Below are 17951 nucleotides of genomic sequence, written 5' to 3' on the forward strand. Positions count from 1 at the left end.
AGCTCCCAGCTTTAGTTCTCAGCTGTTGTGAGCAACTGGGGGAGTAAACCAATGGATGGAAAATCTCCCCCACCTCCCAACCTGCTTCTCCCTCCCTCTATCCTGTCTGTCTCTCTGCCCTCTAAGTAAAATTAAACAAAAAAAATTTTTTTTTTTTTCAAAATAGAACACCTTATCAGGGGCAGGCATTTGGCACTATGTTTAATATGCTGTTTGGGACACCCATATAAATCATTTTTCCAACTAATATACAAGTTTCAAATTCATCTACTAGTAAAACTTTTCTGTTTTGACATATATACATATTCTTTAAATTTACTTCTTAGAAACTTGATTCCAAAAATCAGAAAATAAAACGTTGAATTAATTAGAAATTATGAGGATATACTCAGGAATAGTGTTAGAACAGAGTGGACTAAGTTTATCTGTTTCAAAAACTTATTTAATTACATTTTTATTGCAAAGCAGAGAGATAGAGCTCTTCCATCCATTGACTCCACAAATGCTTGCAATAGCCAGGGCTGGGCCAGCCTGGAACCAGAAGCCATGGGTCTACCATGTGGGTGGCAGGGATCCAAATGCTGAGACATCACCTGCTGCTCCCTAAGGTACTCATTAGCAGGAAGCAGGAGTTGGGAGCAGAAATAGGAGTTGAGCCCAGGCAGTTGGATATAGGTGTTCCAAGTGGTATCTTTACCACTGTGCCACAAGCCCACCCTACCTGATTGCTTTGAGATGTCCATCCATTGCTTAGATATGGACAGCTGCTAACTTAAAATCAATGGCAAACTAGATTTGAGCATAGGAATTTCTTGTTAATTAGAAATAAAACTATTCATTTGATAAAAGTTTAATTTTCTAATTTTATCCTATACCAACAATTGTTTTGTTTTATTTTTTCTTTGGTAACCTACTGTTTCAAAGTAACCTACTGTTACTGGTAATTTCTTTTTTTCTTAAAGATTTATTTATTTGAAAGGCAGAGTTAGAAGGAGAGATTTAGAGCTTCCATCTACTTGTTTACTCCCCAATTGGCTACAATGGCTGGACCAGGCTGAAACCAGGAGCCCCATGCAGGTCTACCATGAGGTGGCAGGGGACCAATCATTTGAGCCATCCTTCACTGCCTTCTCAGGTGCATTAGCAGGGAACTAGGTCACAAGTGGAGCATCTGGGCTAGAACCAGTGCCCATATGGGATGCCTGTGCTCTAGGTGGCACCTTAATCTGCTGTGCCACAGCACCAGGCCCAGGTAATTTCATTATTTTTGCCATAGCAGTGCTATAACTAGAATTTTCTGTGATGTTAGTTTTTTTTTTCTTTTTTAATCTTTACTGATCAATACTGTAGCCATTAGCTAGCTGCATGTGGCTGTTGCCCATTTGAGAAATGGCTAGTGCAACTAAGCACATGAATTTTTACTTTATTTATTTATTTTTTTAAGATTTATTTGAAAGTCAGAGTTACAGAGAGAAAGAGAGGCAGAGGCAGAGAGAGAAGTCTTCCATCCGCAGGTTCACTCCCCAAATGGCTGCAATGGCCGGAACTGGGTTGATCCAGAGCCAGGAGATTCTTCCTGGTCTCCCATGCAAGTGTTGGGGCCCAAGGACTTGGGCCATCTTCTACTACTTTCTCAGGCCATAGCAGAGAGCTAGATCAGAAGAGGAGCAGCCAGAACTTGAACCGACGCCCATATGGGATGCTGGCACTGCAGGTGGCAGCTTTACCCACTATGCCACAGCATTGGCCCCTGTAATTTAATTTAAATGTAAGTTTAGCCACATACAGCTGGTGGCTACTATATTGGACAGTGCAGATTTAGAGTAGCAGTGAGTTGTTAATATAGAAATTCGATAAATTATCCAGTTTTATTTCATTGTTATCTCATTCGACAAAAGGACTTATGATTTTTTTCACAAATTTTGTCTCAAATTTGTAGTTATACAAACTGAAGGCATTCTACTTAAGCCTATATTTGATTCTTCAGTGAAAAATGGGGATAATTGTACTTATTTCATAAGGTTGTTGGAAGATTTAAATGATATACTGAGAAGTTCTTATCACAGGGTAGAGCATCATGTGTTAAATTGCTCCAGAAATTTTAATTTCTGCTGAATTATTTTTATTATTTATACTAATAAATAATAGTTGGCTTTTCCTCCTAGTTTTTCCTCCCACTTAAAATGTTTTTCTTCTCTTTTTAGCAACTGATCTGGTGTTAAGAAAGGTTATCAATTTTTCTGACTGTACAGTTTGTCTTGATAAACGAAATGCCAGTGGTAAAATAGAATTTTACCAGGATCCTTTATTATACAAATGTTCCTTCAGGACTCGTCTGCATTTTACATATGATAACCTAAATTCCAAGATGCCCTCTGTTATTAAAGTAGGTGTCTCTTTAAGTAAAGTTCTGTATGTCTGTTTTTGTTTGTTGGTTCTTGTGCTAATTATTATTAAAAAAACAAAGAAGAGGGTGCATGTTTGGCCTGCTGGTTAGGATGCCTGCCTCCCTTATCGGAGTGAACCTTGGTAGGCAGAAGTGCCCATATACATAATTGGGTTCCTTGTGAGAGATCTATATTGAGTTCCTAGCCCCCAGCTGCAGCTGGCCCAGTTTTGGCCCTTGTAGGCATTTAGGGAGTGAACTGGGGAATAAGGGACTCTTTATCACTGTCTCTCAAGTAAACAAACATTTAGAAAGAAGAAAAAGCAAGAAGAAATTAACTTCATAATTATGTCATTTGTTTTCATGAAACAGTTTTATTAATATTTATTTTTTTTTTTTTTTTTTTTTTTTTTTTTGGACAGGCAGAGTGGACAGTGAGAGAGAGAGACAGAGAGAAAGGTCTTCCTTTGCCGTTGGTTCACCCTCCAATGGCCGCCGCTGCAGCCGGCGCACCGCGCTGATCCGATGGCAGGAGCCAGGAGCCAGGTGCTTTTCCTGGTCTCCCATGGGGTGCAGGGCCCAAGCACCTGGGCCATCCTCCACTGCACTCCCTGGCCATAGCAGAGAGCTGGCCTGGAAGAGGGGCAACCGGGACAGAATCCGGTGCCCTGACCGGGACTAGAACCCGGTGTGCCGGCGCCGCAAGGTGGAGGATTAGCCTATTGAGCCACGGCGCCGGCTAATATTTATGATTATTTTCATTTATCACCTTTTGTTTAGTGTGTTCTAGTAGAGATGTTTTGTGTACAACTTTAGAACTTTCTCAGTTCTATAACTACGATTTCCCTTTTCATTTGCCTGGTTGCTTATTAGTGTTTCTCCAAGTAGATTTAGGCACTCTTCTGTGGATTGTGGGCATCTTTACTGCTAGGCCAAACATCCTCTCTGATACTCATGTGAAAATTTGTTGTTCATCAAGTTAGTGGTATGCATTTTCGATATTTATGGTTTGTATCCAAGTGTAAATCCTTCTATCTTTTGTTACCTAACCATTTTTCTGAGCTTTATCTAACAGCTTTTTTTTTTTTTTAAATATTTATTTATTTTGAAAGGCAGAGTTACAGAGAGGCAGAGAGAGAGAAAGTCTTCCATCCGCTGGCTCACTCTCCAGGTGGCTGCAACTGCCAGAGCTGCGCCAATCCAAAGCTAAGAGCCAGGAGCTTCTTCCGGATCTCCCACAAGGGTGCAGGGGTCTAAGTACTTGGGCCACCTTCTACCACTTTCCCAGGCCATAGCAGAAAGTTAGATTGGAAGTGGAGCAGCAGGAACTGGAACCAGTGCCTGCATGGGATGCCAGCACTGCAGGCAGCAGCTCTACCCAGTACGCCACAGTGCCAGCTACCCCCACCTCCCCGACTTTTGATCTTATTTTTTATTAATGTGGAATAACTTTTTATTACTGAATTATGAATTTCTGACCATGGAAGTTCTAAGATGCAAGGGCTGGAGCTAATTTCTGGAAACTGATATTGACCACTCTGCCTGTTTGAGTGTGACTGTATAAAAATTAGTTGCTTTTAGGCCTGGCACTGTGCTGTAGCAGGTAAAGCCACCGCCAGATCGTGAACCAGTGGATTGAAGACTTTCTCTCTCTGCCTCTGCCTCTCTGTAACTTTGCCTTAGGTAATTAAATAAATCTTAAAAAAATTAGTTGTTCTTGTGCATTGTTTTAATAAAACATTTTCTCTTTCATATAGCCATACTTATATTTATACATAAAATCTTGTTATTTTCTGATGGGGAGGGGTATTACTCATTCTGTTTGCTTTTGTTCAAAATCAGTATGCATGTTGCACATTAGTTTGTTGGAATTATGTTACTCTTTTCTTTTTTTGAATTAACTTCTGTGGCAGAGATAAGTATGGAAACATTAACTTGATAGTATTGATATCTCTCAGGTCAGTGGGATTTTCTTTTTTTAGCCTAGAATTTGTTACTGAAGTTTGGAAATGTGAAGGTAAATTCAGAAAACATTTTGACAGCCAGTAATGTTTTGAAGGTTTACTATATAAAGTATTCTTATTGATCATTAGTGTAAATTTAGTTGTCTGATCTAGGATTTGGCTTTATTAGAGAAACGTAGAAATAAATTTATTTGAGGAAAACTAAGTGTTGGTTTATAAGTAAGTTTCTGTTATGAAAATTTATTAGCCAGGACATTTCATTGTAAAAAATGCCTTAACATAAATTATAAGCTTTTTTACATGTGGTTTTTTACTCTAGTAATAGCCACATTTGAATTACCATTATGGTATGCTCAACTGATAACATTTTTTGAGTTTTTATTAATATTGGTTTTTTTTTGTATCACACAAAGACTTTATTCTTTTAAATTCATTTTTTAAGGAATACAAATTTCATAAGTACAACTTTAGGAATATAGTTACTCTTCCCACTATACCAGCCCTCCTGCCCACATTCCTGACCCTCCTCTTCCTCCTCCCTCTCACCTTGCCAGTCCCATTCTCCATTAAGATTCTTTTCAGTTAACTTTGTACACAGAAGACCAACTCTATACTAAATAGACCAACTCTATACTAAGTAAAGATTTCAACAATTTGTGCATACACACACACACACATAACACAAAACTGAGAACTAGTTTTACAGTTAACTCTCAATACAGTTCATTGAGGACAGAGGTCCTGCATGGGGAGATAGTGCACAGTGACTCCTGTTGTTAATTTAACAATTAACACTCTTAGGTATGATATCAGTGTCTACCCTAGGCTTTGGACATGAGCTGCCTAGGCTCTGGAAGCCTTTTGAGTACACAAAGCCATAAGGCTTATGGACAAGACCATAAGCAAAGTGGAAGTTCTCTCTTCCCTTCAGAGAAAAGGAAAACATCCTTCTTTCTTCTTTCCACTGGATTCTTTCCACTGGATTCTCACTCACAGAGATCCTTCACGTAGAACATTTCTTGCCACAGTAACAAAGACATTTTTGGTTAGGAAGAACTGAATTTGTAACAGTGGTCCCATAAGATTATAATGAAAATGAAAAATTCCTGTGGCTTAGTGATGTCCTAGCTGTCATAAGATTGTAGCACAACACATTACTCATATGTTTGTGGTGATACTGACGCAAACAAGCCTACTACACAACCAGTGTATAAGATGTATAGCACATCCAATTAGGTGCAGTTCATAACGCCAGCAGGAGCTTCTTACATCTTATGTTTAACATATCTTCTGATTGCATCAAGAGGCCACATTGACTTATATCATCCAAGTTTGTGTAATACACAGTAGGATGTCAGGTGTTCAAACAGTGATAAAATTGACCATTTATGCATTTCCCAGAACAGAGCCCCCCTTAGTAAACAAATCATAGCTGTAAGTATATTTTATTTTTAGAAATATGTCCAGATTTTACACTATATGATTTTTTTATTTGACAGGTAGAGATATAGATAGACAGAGAAAGGTCTTCCTTCCATTGGTTCACTCCCCAAATGGCCGCTACGGCCAGCGCTACGCCGATCCGAAGCCAGGAACCAGGTGCTTCCTCCTGGTCTCCCATGCGGGTGCAGGGTCCCAAGCAGCTGGGCCATATTCCACTGCCCTCCCAGGCCACAGCAGAGAGCTGGACTGGAAGAAGAGCAGCAGGGACTAAAACCCCGCGTCCATATGGGATGCCGGCGCCGCAGGCGGAGGATTAACCAAGTGAGCCACAGTGCCAGCCCCCACTATATGATTTAAACCATTTATTTAAATCCTCCAAGTCTTAAAAACACACTGGTAAGACATATAATGTTTATTCAAATGATCATTTTAAGAATCAAACTAAGGTAATATTTGAAAATTACTGAGTACAGTTCTAGAAACACACAGCTCTTAGACTGTCCAGCCCTCAGGCTGTATAAGGTTCTAGAAATCCTTTGGCCCTGCCAAAGGAAAACCAGGTAGGATTCAAAATTCAATAAATCTACAGCAGGTTAATTTTTTTTTTCACTGTGTAAGCAATTGTTTTATTATCTTATTTAGGAAATAATAGCAAATAAAAATTTCCTATATGTTCATATATGTTTTTATATAAGGTTTGCCATTTGGATTAGACCCATCATTCTTCCAACTCGTAGTCCTAGGAACTATGTTCTAAACAGATGTAGTTAATCTCATTGGTTACCTCAAAGACAGAGTTTCCAAAATGTTTCAGATACCTTAAATTTGTTTTAAACAAAATTACTTAAGTGACTTCTGAACTTACTTATTTATATTTTGGTAGGCTTCCTGTGGCTTTCTATCTTTTGTGTGAAAAAAAAATAAGTCTTACAGATTATGACATTTATGAGATAAAGAGCATATGAGTATGTTAAAAGTTCTATTTTTCCAAAAATTTACTTTGCAGTTTTTAAGAGAAATTAGTCTGCACATAAATCATATCTGATTGATTCCTACAGAAAGATTTCTGTGATTATAAATATCCTACTAATAGGTTTAAATATTTTTAAGACTTGTGATCTGTATTGCAAAACTGTTTCCAGAAAGGTTTAACTAGAATATATACTCATGCATTAATGGAAGTACTGCCTGCTTTCTTAAATGTAATTATATTGTTAAAAGTCACCAATTTCTTGAACAAAATATATAATTTAATGGATATTTATCAGCAAATTTAGAGTTTTGAATATATATTCACTGGTTATTTGAATTATTCAAGTTCTTTGTCTAATTTTTTCTGTTGAGGGTTAGTCTTTTCTCATTGACTTTAAAATAACTGTTACATATATAATAAAGATTCTGTGTCATTGGTTTTGCTAAGACTGCTGATCACTAGTGCTTTTGGTACAATCAATATTTAAAAGGATTTGACAGAGAAATCTTAATTAAGAAAAGCTTAGTAGACTTGCATACTCCTTCCCCATGCCCCCCCCCCCATTTTCTTCTTCATGTTTTGTTCACTGTGTGATTTTTATGTCCGTTTTAAAAAACCTGTGCTCATCTTTGAAATATGCTATTTTATGCCCCCCATCCTGCTTTTACAACTTTCTCCCTTTGCAAATACATTGTTTTATGCTTTGAGCTCTAAAAGTACGATGATTACCATTATTTCTTTTTCATGTTTCATAGACACTCAAATACCAGCTAGTCAAAATAAACCCTCTAAGAGACTTAACTTTATGGCTTAATTGGTTTTATTCCATGTTTATATAACAGCAGGAAACTATTACACTAAAGTTGTGTTTATATTCCATTGATGTATGTTTCTTTAAGGAGAACTTTGATTGCTCTATATCCTATTTGTTACTAATTAATCTTACTTCTTTCTTATAATTGATTCATGTTATAAATTTCATATCACATTTAAATCTGTTTAAACTTTTTCTGAAAAACTTTCTTGAATGTATATTACTTGGTTTTTCATGTTTGACAATAAAAATTTTATTTCCACACTTATATAGTTATAATGTTAGTCTTTTCTCCACTTAACATATGGTTTTAGGATGTGTATGTATTCCTTTTGGTTAATAAAACTTGAAAGAATGATTAAAGTTTTACTAAAATGACATCATGAAACTTTTATTCTTGTTTTGTCAGAGATCTTTGTTTTTTGGAGGAAATACTATCATATTCTTAATGTTACAGAGTCGATATTTGGTTACATAGCTTTCTTCCTGGACTAGTTATCTGGAAATCTAATGTAAATATATTTTGTTATGTAGATATATCTACATTATTTGGCTTAATTTTCTATCCAAAGGTTATTGATCATCACAGAAAAATGTTTATAATCCCTGAAATTTTAGAGTCAGTATTATTTTGGCTTAAATATTAGAAATGTTTTGGAAATCACTATTTTATGATATTGCATTTTAAGACTTTTAAAATTTCTTTACTTATCCTAAAAAATATTCCTTAAACAAGTTTTTGTTCATGTCTTATTTTTTAAAATACAGATTCATACCTTAGTGGAGAGTTTGAAACTTTCTATCACCGATCAACAACTCCCTATGTTTATCCGCATAATGCAACTTGGGATTGCTCTTTACTATGGAGAAATAGGCAGTTTTAAAGATGGAGAAACAGAAGATCCTACTTGTCACAATAAAGATATGTTAGGAAACATTTCGGGTAAGTATAGTGAAAATTTCAATTTGAGTTACTTTTTTTTGTTTTGAAGATTTATGTATTTGAAAGAGTATCAGAGAGAAAGAGGGGGAGAGGTGAAGTGAGAGAAGAAAGAGAGAGATCTTCATCCACTGATTCACCCCCTAAAAGGCCACAATGATTGGGGCTGAGCCAGTCCAAAACAGCAGGCTGGAACCCTATCTGGGTCTCCAATGTGGGTGACAGGGACCCAAGGACTTGGGCTTCTTCTGCTGTTTTCTCAGGCATGTTAGCAGGGAGCTGGGTCTTTCTGCTATTGCATTTTTGAGGAAAGTTTGAGATGTAGGATTTTTGTTGTTGGTTGAGAGACAAAATTAATAAGTGAAATGTTAGCTTATTCTTTGTATTTGTCAAATACTTTTAAAATTACATGTGATTGATAAACTACTTTCCACATAACATTAACCATATCTAGAAAAGGAAAATTACATAGTGCACCATAAAGAAACTTTGAGAATGATAATGGTAAATTATTGATTTGAAATAATAGCTAGTATATGATTTGTTGTTACCTTACAATGATGAACGTGGGAAGACATTTTAAAGGATTTATAGTTCTTTTTTCCCCTTGTTAAATCCTGTTGATTTAAAATGACTTGATTTTGATTGATAGATACTGATGATGAAACAAGAATAGATATGCAGTATCCTGCTCAGTACAAAGGCCAAGAATTGTATCCACAGCAAGATGATGAACAGCAACAGGGATGGGTATCATGGGCATGGTCATTCGTACCTGCAATTGTGAGTTATGACGATGGTGAAGAAGACTATCTTGGTAATGATCCTGCGTCAACCATGCATCAGCAAAAAGCACAGACTTTGAAGGATCCTATTGTTTCTATAGGATTTTACTGCACAAAGGCAACTGTGACTTTTAAGGTATGTTTTCTTCCTCTTGTAGTCCATTATCTCTGCCTATTTTAATCCTTCATTTTTGGTTGCTAGTAAGATTACAGCTTAACTCAAAAGTTTGTTTTGTGCTCAGTAGAATCCACTAGTTTACTCTCTAAATGCCTGCAGTGGCCAGGGCTGAAGCTGGGAGCTGGGAACACAGTTCAAGTCTCCCATGTGTTGGCCAGAACACTGCTACCTGAGCTATCTGCTGTTTTCCACTGTCTGCATTCACAGGAAGCTGAAATTAGGAGTCAGAGCTGTGGGTTGATCCCAGGTACTCCCATCTGGGATTTGGACATCTTATTCTTTAAAGGCTTCTCCTACCAGTTTTGTTCTTTATCAACTTCATGGAGACTTTTTTTCCTTCTTGCCAAATCATTCATTTGCTGTACAGTCATGCCTTAATACTTCCTTTTAAAAAGGAAAGCATATCAAAGAGAGAGAGATCTTCCATCTGCTGGTTCGCTCATTATATGGCCACAATAGCTGGAACTGTGCTGATCTGAAGCTTTAGATTGTTCCAGGATTCCCACATGGGTTTAGGGGCCCAAGTGTTTGGGCCTTCTTTCATTGCTTTCCCAGGTGCATTAGTAGGAAGCTGGATAGGAAGTGGAACCTGGACTTGAACTGATACCCATATGGGATGCTAGCAGTTTGGCGGTGGCTTTACTGGTATGCCACAGTTCCAGACCCCTCCCTGACTGTTTTCTCTTTTTAAAGATTTATTTGTTTATTTGAAAGGCAGAGTGACTGAAGGGAGGGAGGGAGGAGGAGGGGAAAGAGAGAGGGAGAAGGAGAGAGAGAATGAATGAATGAATCAGTCTGTCTCCTATCTGCTGGTTCACTCCCTAAATGGCTGCAACAGTCAGGATTTGGCCAGACGGAAGTCAGGAGCTAGGACTTCCATCTTGTCTCCACAAAGGTGACAGGAGTGAATGAAGTACTTGGGCCACCTTCTGCTGCCACCCCCCAGGTGTGTTAGCAAAGAGCTAGATTGGAAGCTGAGCAGCTGGGACTTGAACCAGCACTCTGAATGGGATGCGAGGTGCCACAAATAGTGGCTTCAGCTGTGCCACAACTCTGCCCCCCTCCCTGGCTTTTTATAATACTGTGAGCATACATGTAGTATTCCTTAACAGTATCTTAATTTATTCAGTATCTTTTTATTAATTTTTTTAAAAAGATTTATTTATTTATTTTGAAAAAGTTAAAGAGAGGGAAGGAGAGAGGGTTTCCATTTGCTGGTTCACTCCCCAGACGTTGGGCAAGAGCTGGAGCCACATGGGCTGCAAACACTTGAGCCATCTTCTAGTGCTTTCCCCAGGCCTTTAGCAAGCAGCTGGATTGAAAGTGGAACAGCTGGGTTACAAACTGGCACCCATATAGGATGCTGGCCAAGCAGATGGTGGCTTTACCCACTACGCCACAACGCTGGCTCCAGTAGATTTTTATTAATACCAGCTGTATTCCTGGCACTGTTGTCTGGAGATGCTACAGTGAACAGATAAAGATTCTTGCCTATTAGAACTTAAATTGTTGTTAAAAACAAGTAAGAAAGATGTATTGATGTTAAGGGCTATGTAGAAAAAAGAAGGAAATGGAATAGGGAGTGGTTTCAAAAAAGTTGTGAACAAGGAATCCTTGCAGATATGTGTGAATTTGCATTCCAGGATTACAAATATAGGCACCCCAAAACTTCAAGGAATGTAAGGAGGCCACTGGGGCACAGTGGGCCAGTGTGAAAAAAGTATGCAATCAGATCAAGAGGTTTAGGAGTCTGGAGCAATCTGTAAGTTGTAAAACTGTGTAGATTGTTTTGAGTTTTTTTCCCATTTTATTCTGAGATGGAAACTTTTGGATAATATTTAGCAGAAGAGTTACATGTTGATCTGAGTTGTATTTTAAATTGGATCACTGTGATTATTATAAGAATATAGAGGAGGAAAAGCAGAAATTAGACAATCACATAGGAATGCAATATTCAAGTAATAGATGATAATAAAGGCTTGGATGAGGGTGGTAGCAAGTGGATGTGTAAAAAATGATTGGATTTTGGATCTGTTTTGAGAGTGGGTAGGATTTTTCGATAGTTCTTATTATGGGCCATGAATGAAATAAAGAGAATCCAAGAATGGCTAGGTATAGGCTTCTGGAAGTTGTCTTCTGATTATTTCTATCTTTGAGGAGTTCACTTAACTCAGAATTAGGATGAGGGAGAAAGGTAAAGATTTGAGGAAAGGGGATATATGAATCATCTTGGGGAGAATGAGGAGTAAATAGACTTAGTAAATACTGTATACGTTCACTACTGACAGTAGGGACCTATTAGACAAAACTGATTGTGAATTTGAAGAGACCCCAGTCATCATGGTTGCATAATTTTTCTGTAGCCATTTTCTGCTACTTGTGTAAAGATAAATGGTGAAGGCTAGGTAGAAGACAATATCAATAGGAGCAGAGATTAAGAAATGGAGGAGACCAGATTTTTGGAATGATCATCTCTGTGAATATTGAAATCGCCAAGAATTATGACAGTGCTAATGTGGGACAGAATCGAAGACTGAAATCTCCATAGAATGAATGGAATGACCTGGGGATTTGATTTCATGACTACAGCGAGGAGGAGTTTTGGAGCATACAATCTATTCCTTATTTTTGCTGCTTTGAAAACTGACATTTACAAGGTTACTTCAAAATGTTCAAGGAAGAATGAAATTAAGGCTTTTTTTTTTGTTCAAAAATTTTTTCATGTCATGCCTCGTTTTTTCATAATACACATTTTTGAAGACCTCTCTTATGTTCAAGTTTCTCTAGATACGTGTATTTGCTATTTGAACACTTCCCTTTCTTTAAACATTTCATGTCTGATACTTTTTCATACTAGTCTTTGCTGCTTTTCTTGTGCCTGATCTTTGAATTTTGGGTTATGGGGCTTAGACTTTTTTTTCTTTCATTTTAAGATTTATTTATTTATTTGAAAGGTTGAGTTAAATGACAGAGAGAGAGAGAGAGGTATCTTCTATCTGCTCGTTAACTCCCCAAATGGCCACGACAGGTGGAGCTGGGCCTATCCAAAGTTAGGAGCCAGGAGCTTCTGCTGAGTCTCCCACGCAGGTGCAGCGACACAAGAACTTGGGTCATCTTCCACGGCTTTTCCAGGCCATAGCAGAGAGCTGCATGGGAAGTGGAGCCAGCTGGGTCTTGAACCGGTGCCCATATGGGTTGCTGGTACTGCAGGCAGTGGCTTTCCCACTACGCTACAGCGCCGGCCGCAGGGCTTGGACTTTTTTTTTCTAAATATTTTTTTTCTAAATATTTTCTAATGTGTGGCTCAGTAGAACACAGCTAGATCTTTGTATATGCTTCTGCATTCAGTCTGGAAATGTTTTGGTTGGTGAATGCAAATACTTTTTGGTCTCACAAAAATATGTAGTTGGAAGGGGAGGAATATTTTAATAACTTACTAAGAAAATTGTGGATATTCTTTTTTGATAGTACTCTAAAAGTCATTAAGTGGTTGTTTAAAAATGGTTTGTTGGGGCAGGTAGTTAGTCTAGCAGTTAAGATGTCAGCTTCCTACCTCACAGTACCTCGGTTCAGTACCTGGCTCCTCCTGATTCCAGCTTTCAGCTTCCAGCTAATGCACACGCTGAGAGGCAGCAGTTGTGTCATAAGTTTCTGCCACCTACGTGGGAGAACTGGTTTGTGTTTGTAGCTCTTGGCTTCCCAGTCCTGGCCGTTACTAGCATTTGAGGGAGTGAACTAGCGGAAGGAAGATATTTCTGTCTCTCTTTTTTTTTTTTTTTCCCAAACAACAACAACAACAACAACAACAACAACAAAATGTTCTCTTGTGTCTTGAGCACTTGGAAATTTTCTGGTATGTATTCTGACATCCATGTACCTACCCTTCTATTTGTTATCTGTGCACCGACCCATCTGTTCATCTGCTTTTCATCTTCCAAAAGTTTATGGACCCTTTTTTTAGTTTTCGTTTCCTCCCCAGTTTTTCTCTGTGAATTTATTTCTTCATTACTGCATTTTTGGGAAGTAAGGAACTAAACCAGTAAAATGTTATTACAAGTATTATTTCAGGTAGCTTGTTAGATTTTTGAGAGATAACAGTATAAAAAGGAAGTCAAATTTATGCTATCATAATGTTTTTAATTTAACTTGGATTGTTTGTTAACTGCCTGAAATAAATTTATTTCATTTGGTAGTAAAGCTATATAATTTATAACTACAACAGATGGCAGGTTAAAATATATTTTAAAATATTCTTTAAGAACTTTTCCTAGTTAAAAATCATTTAATATTTTCTATTCTGACAAAAACTGAAAAAAATTCATATAATAAGTTTCAGTGAGAGTTTGTAACAAGTTGATTTAAATCAATCAAAAGTTTTTTTCTGGTTATTAGTGGGACAAAAATAAAGATTTATAAGCTGTGCTGTTTCAGCACCATCATTTTTTCTGAATTAGAGAAACATTTTTATAATTCAATTAACTGATTTAATTTTGATTAGATATAAATTTGTAAAGTTAAAATCTTTAAAGATATAAAAAGTTACTGTTGCCAACAATTGTTAGGTATTTAGTCAATTTTAGAATATCAGATTAAGACACTTATTTTTAGTGTTGATTTGTAAAGTCAAGGTTTGCTCGTTCAGTTTTATCTTTTTGTGTAATTTTTGCCTGCTTGCTTTGAAATTTGAAATTATTCTGGTGCATTTCTATTAACTCGATTGATGAGAAGAATTGTATTCAGCTGAAGATAGTCATTTACATATAAACTTTTACAGACTGTTAGGTAGTATTTATGGTTTGTGTATCTTTTCAACATTTTGAATAATTTATGCTTCTCAGAGTTTTCTCTAAGGAAAATATGTTGATTATTAGGAGGAAAACATTAGATTTCATTGTTCAGCTTAGATCTGAGGAATGTATGGAATTAATTTGTGGTTCATATTTTGGTCAGAAAATAAGGTCATGTTTCTACATTAGCATTTTGAACAGTTGATATCAGTCCAACAAAAATCATGCCAAATTAAATGTAGCATTTTTCTAATAATGTTTAAAATTGTTCTTATAATGTTTGAGTCCTTTTAATCAATTAATTGCTTTTTTTCTCTGCAATAATGGTAGACAGCTGAAGGATGATCAAGTTTAAAAAATTCAGTTTTACTTAAACACTGTAGGTTATGGAATTGTACTTTTAAACAGCAACATTATACATAGTAGCAGTACTAGAAACATTCAAAAAAGAGCTTATGAAATACAAAATATATAAAAATTTCTCTAGTGTAAGAAAAGAATAATTAGTTGATTCTGAATATATAGAAGTCAGGTTGACTCTCAGTATAAAGAAGTTATCATGCTTTGAGTGATAACTTTTCAGTTCTGTAACTTATTTGGCCTAAGCTAAATACTGGTTTTTAGATGAGATCGGGCTCTTTCAGTGTGGTATGGCTATAGACAGTACTGGTTTTTAAGAAGTATGATGTTTGACTTTGCATTTGAGTTTGAAGAATACCTCCATTTCACAAGAATAAGGGTGTTAAGTCATTTGCAAACAAAGGCAGAATAACTTTAAGACCTTTTTTTGGGGGGGTAATTTTAAGAATCACAGAAATGGGTTTACTTATATTCCTTACCAAGTGTCCCCTGTTTTTATGCTATCTTACGCTATCATAGTACTTTTGCCAAAGCTAAGAAATCAAACATTGATGCATTAATGTTAAATCCCAGAATTTACTTGAATGTTAAACTATCCTTTTTCTGTGCCTTGATTCAAACCAGGATACCTCATGGCAATTATAAAAATACTTTATAATTTAAGACATCTGATTTTTGATAAATTTAAATAATATGTTGTAAACTTAAGAGGAGTGACAACCTTATTTTTCTTTTGTCAGTATCTATCTTGTTATCTAGTAGGCACTCAGCATTTATTACATGACTAATTAGGTCTCTGAGATATACTTAATATTAACATACTTTGACATTTTACATCCATAATCCTACTAATTGCATAAGAATTGGAAAGACATTTGTAGATTCTATTTGTGTTTCACAGCTTTCTTTTTTGTTAGAAATAGTGAGAAATCTTGGAAGTGACTGAACTAAACATGGATGGCTATAATAATGAATATAGAATGTCTAGGTTATATATGTAAATTTTTGGCAGAATAAATGAACTGTTTTATAAGTACATGAACTATTTAATGACCATTATTTGTATAGCTTTCACTTTTAAAGCAATGTTAAGGAGGAGGAGTTAGAAAAAGTGGCATTTAAATAAGTTTAGACCAGAATATTCAACCTTTAAACCATGGATAATTTGTTACAGCTGTTTTTGTTGCACCTGTTTTCCTGCTTAATAATTAAATTTCCCGAATCTTAAAATTGGCCTTGTTCTCATCAGTTCATCATAATCATGACAGTTTATTGCCATTTAATGCTAATTTTGATTTACTTAATATTCTTATATTTCTTAGCTCACTGAAATGCAAGCCGAGAATAGTTATTACAGTCCCCAGAAAGTAAAATCTAAAGAAGTATTGTGTTGGGAACAAGAAGGAACTACAGTTGAGGTAATGTTTCAACAATGAGAATATTTTTAAAAAATTGAGTGGTTCTTAAAATTAATGTTTAATAAATACAGATGTTTATCCCAAGTAGCATAGTAGAAATCCTTATATTTATGGTTCTGTATTTCTATTGTAGTCAGCATACTGAGTCTATGAATTACTCCTTTAAGAAAGATTTTACTGTTATATGCAGCATTAATTTAGTCTTTAAATTTTTCATTTGCCTTCTGTATGTTTGGATGTGTGAATGTAGACTGTTCATGAAGTGCCAGTCATTGAGGAAACAAAGATTTGAGGACACACAGATAAGGAAGATCTTCCTCCCTCCCTCCCTCCCTCCCTCCCTCCCTCCCTTCCTTCCATTTTTTTAAGATTTATTTATTTACTTGAGAGGCATAGTGACAGACAGACAGGTCTTCAATCCACTGGTTTACTCCCTAAATGGCTGCAACGGACAGAACTGGGCTAATCCAATCCTGAGCCAGGAGCTTCATCCAGGTCTCCCTTGTGGGTGCAGGGGCCAAGCACTTCTATTGTTTTCCAGGCCAACAGCAGGAAACTACATCAGAAGAGGAGCAACCAGCACCCACATAGAATGCTGGTGCCATAGGCAGATGCTTAACCTACTATGCCACAGCGCCAGCCCCTCTTTCTTTCTTTTTAAAACTTATTTATTTACTTATTTGAAAGGCAGAGTGTCAGAAACAGAGGAAGGGAGGGAGATGGAGATGGGGAGGGAGGGAGATGGAGATGGAGATAGAGATCCAATTGCTTCTGGTGGTTCACTCTTCAAATGGGTATAACAACCAGGTTGGGACCAGGCTGAAGCCAAGGGTGCCATCTTGGTCTCTTAAGTGGGTGGCAGGAACTTAAGAACTGGAGCCTTCATATGCTGCTACCCAGGTCACATTATCAGGGAACTGGATCAGAATTAGAGAGTGGGGACTCTAACTGGCTGATGTGGGATGTGGATGTTCCAAGCAGTGGCCTAGGCTACTACATCACAACACCTATTCTGTTAAGAAGCTGTTTTAATAAAGTTTGGGATCTGCGAATACATTTGGAAAGGCCATAATCCTAAAGACATTTGAGTAATTTAGAAAATCTACAAGGAAATCTTATGACATTTTTTAAAAAAAGAATTATTTATTTGAAAGGCAGAGATACAGAGGTGGGAGGTTTGGGAAGAGAGACACAGAAAGATATCTTGCATTGCTGATTCAGTCTCCAAATGGCCCCAACAGCTGGGGCTGGACAGGCCAAAGCCAGGAGCCCAGAACTTCACCTGGATCTCCCATGTGGGTGGCAAAGATGCATGTATTTGGGCCATCTTCTACTGCATTTCCAATTTCATTAATAGGAAGCTTGGTTGGAGATGAAGCCACTGGGACTTGAACTGGCACTCCCATATAGGCTGGTGCTATAAGCAGTGCCTTAACCTGCTACATCATAGTGCAAGTCCTCTATAATGTTTTTGTTAAATACAAGTTTTTAATTATAATATTTCCTTTCCTCTTAAAGGCGCTTATGATGGGAGAACCTTTCTTTGACTGCCAGATTGGGTTTGTAGGTTGCAGAGCCATGTGCCTTAAAGGAATTATGGGTGTAAAAGATTTTGAAGAGAATATGAATAGAAGTGAAACTGTAAGTCAAAAACTCCCTTTCCTCCCTTTTGTAGATAGGATGCTGGTATAATGAAATGCTTACTGAAATGTTTAGCCCTATAAAACTTGTTAGACTATGTATCTGTCTTTTTTTTTTTTTTAAGGTTTATTTATTTATTTGAAAGAGTTACACAGGAGAGGCAGAGAGAGAGAGAGAGAGGTCTTCCATCCGATGGTTTACTCCCCATTTGGCTGCAACAGCTGGAACTGTGCCGATCTGAAGCCAGGAGCCAGGAGCTTCT

At 36.9% G+C, this 17951-nt stretch overlaps 1 protein-coding gene across 17 annotated transcripts in view; it reads left to right on the forward strand.

The window, feature by feature from the left end:
• The window catches only part of VPS13B (vacuolar protein sorting 13 homolog B), a 779033-nt gene that overhangs the window by 55910 nt on the left and 705172 nt on the right, over positions 1–17951 (forward strand). For all 17 annotated transcript variants that reach the window (XM_089336373.1, XM_089336374.1, XM_051844658.3 and 14 more), the window contains exons 6-10: positions 2205–2386; positions 8349–8523; positions 9173–9441; positions 15953–16048; positions 17567–17689. In XM_089336373.1, the coding sequence (XP_089192499.1) occupies positions 2205–2386; positions 8349–8523; positions 9173–9441; positions 15953–16048; positions 17567–17689 (845 nt within the window). The remainder of the gene's footprint in view (positions 1–2204; positions 2387–8348; positions 8524–9172; positions 9442–15952; positions 16049–17566; positions 17690–17951) is intronic.

The sequence above is a fragment of the Oryctolagus cuniculus genome, chromosome 6, assembly GCF_051225735.1.
Source record: "Oryctolagus cuniculus isolate XC-2025 breed Fujian yellow rabbit chromosome 6, ASM5122573v1, whole genome shotgun sequence".
Classification (NCBI taxonomy): Eukaryota; Metazoa; Chordata; class Mammalia; order Lagomorpha; family Leporidae; genus Oryctolagus; species Oryctolagus cuniculus.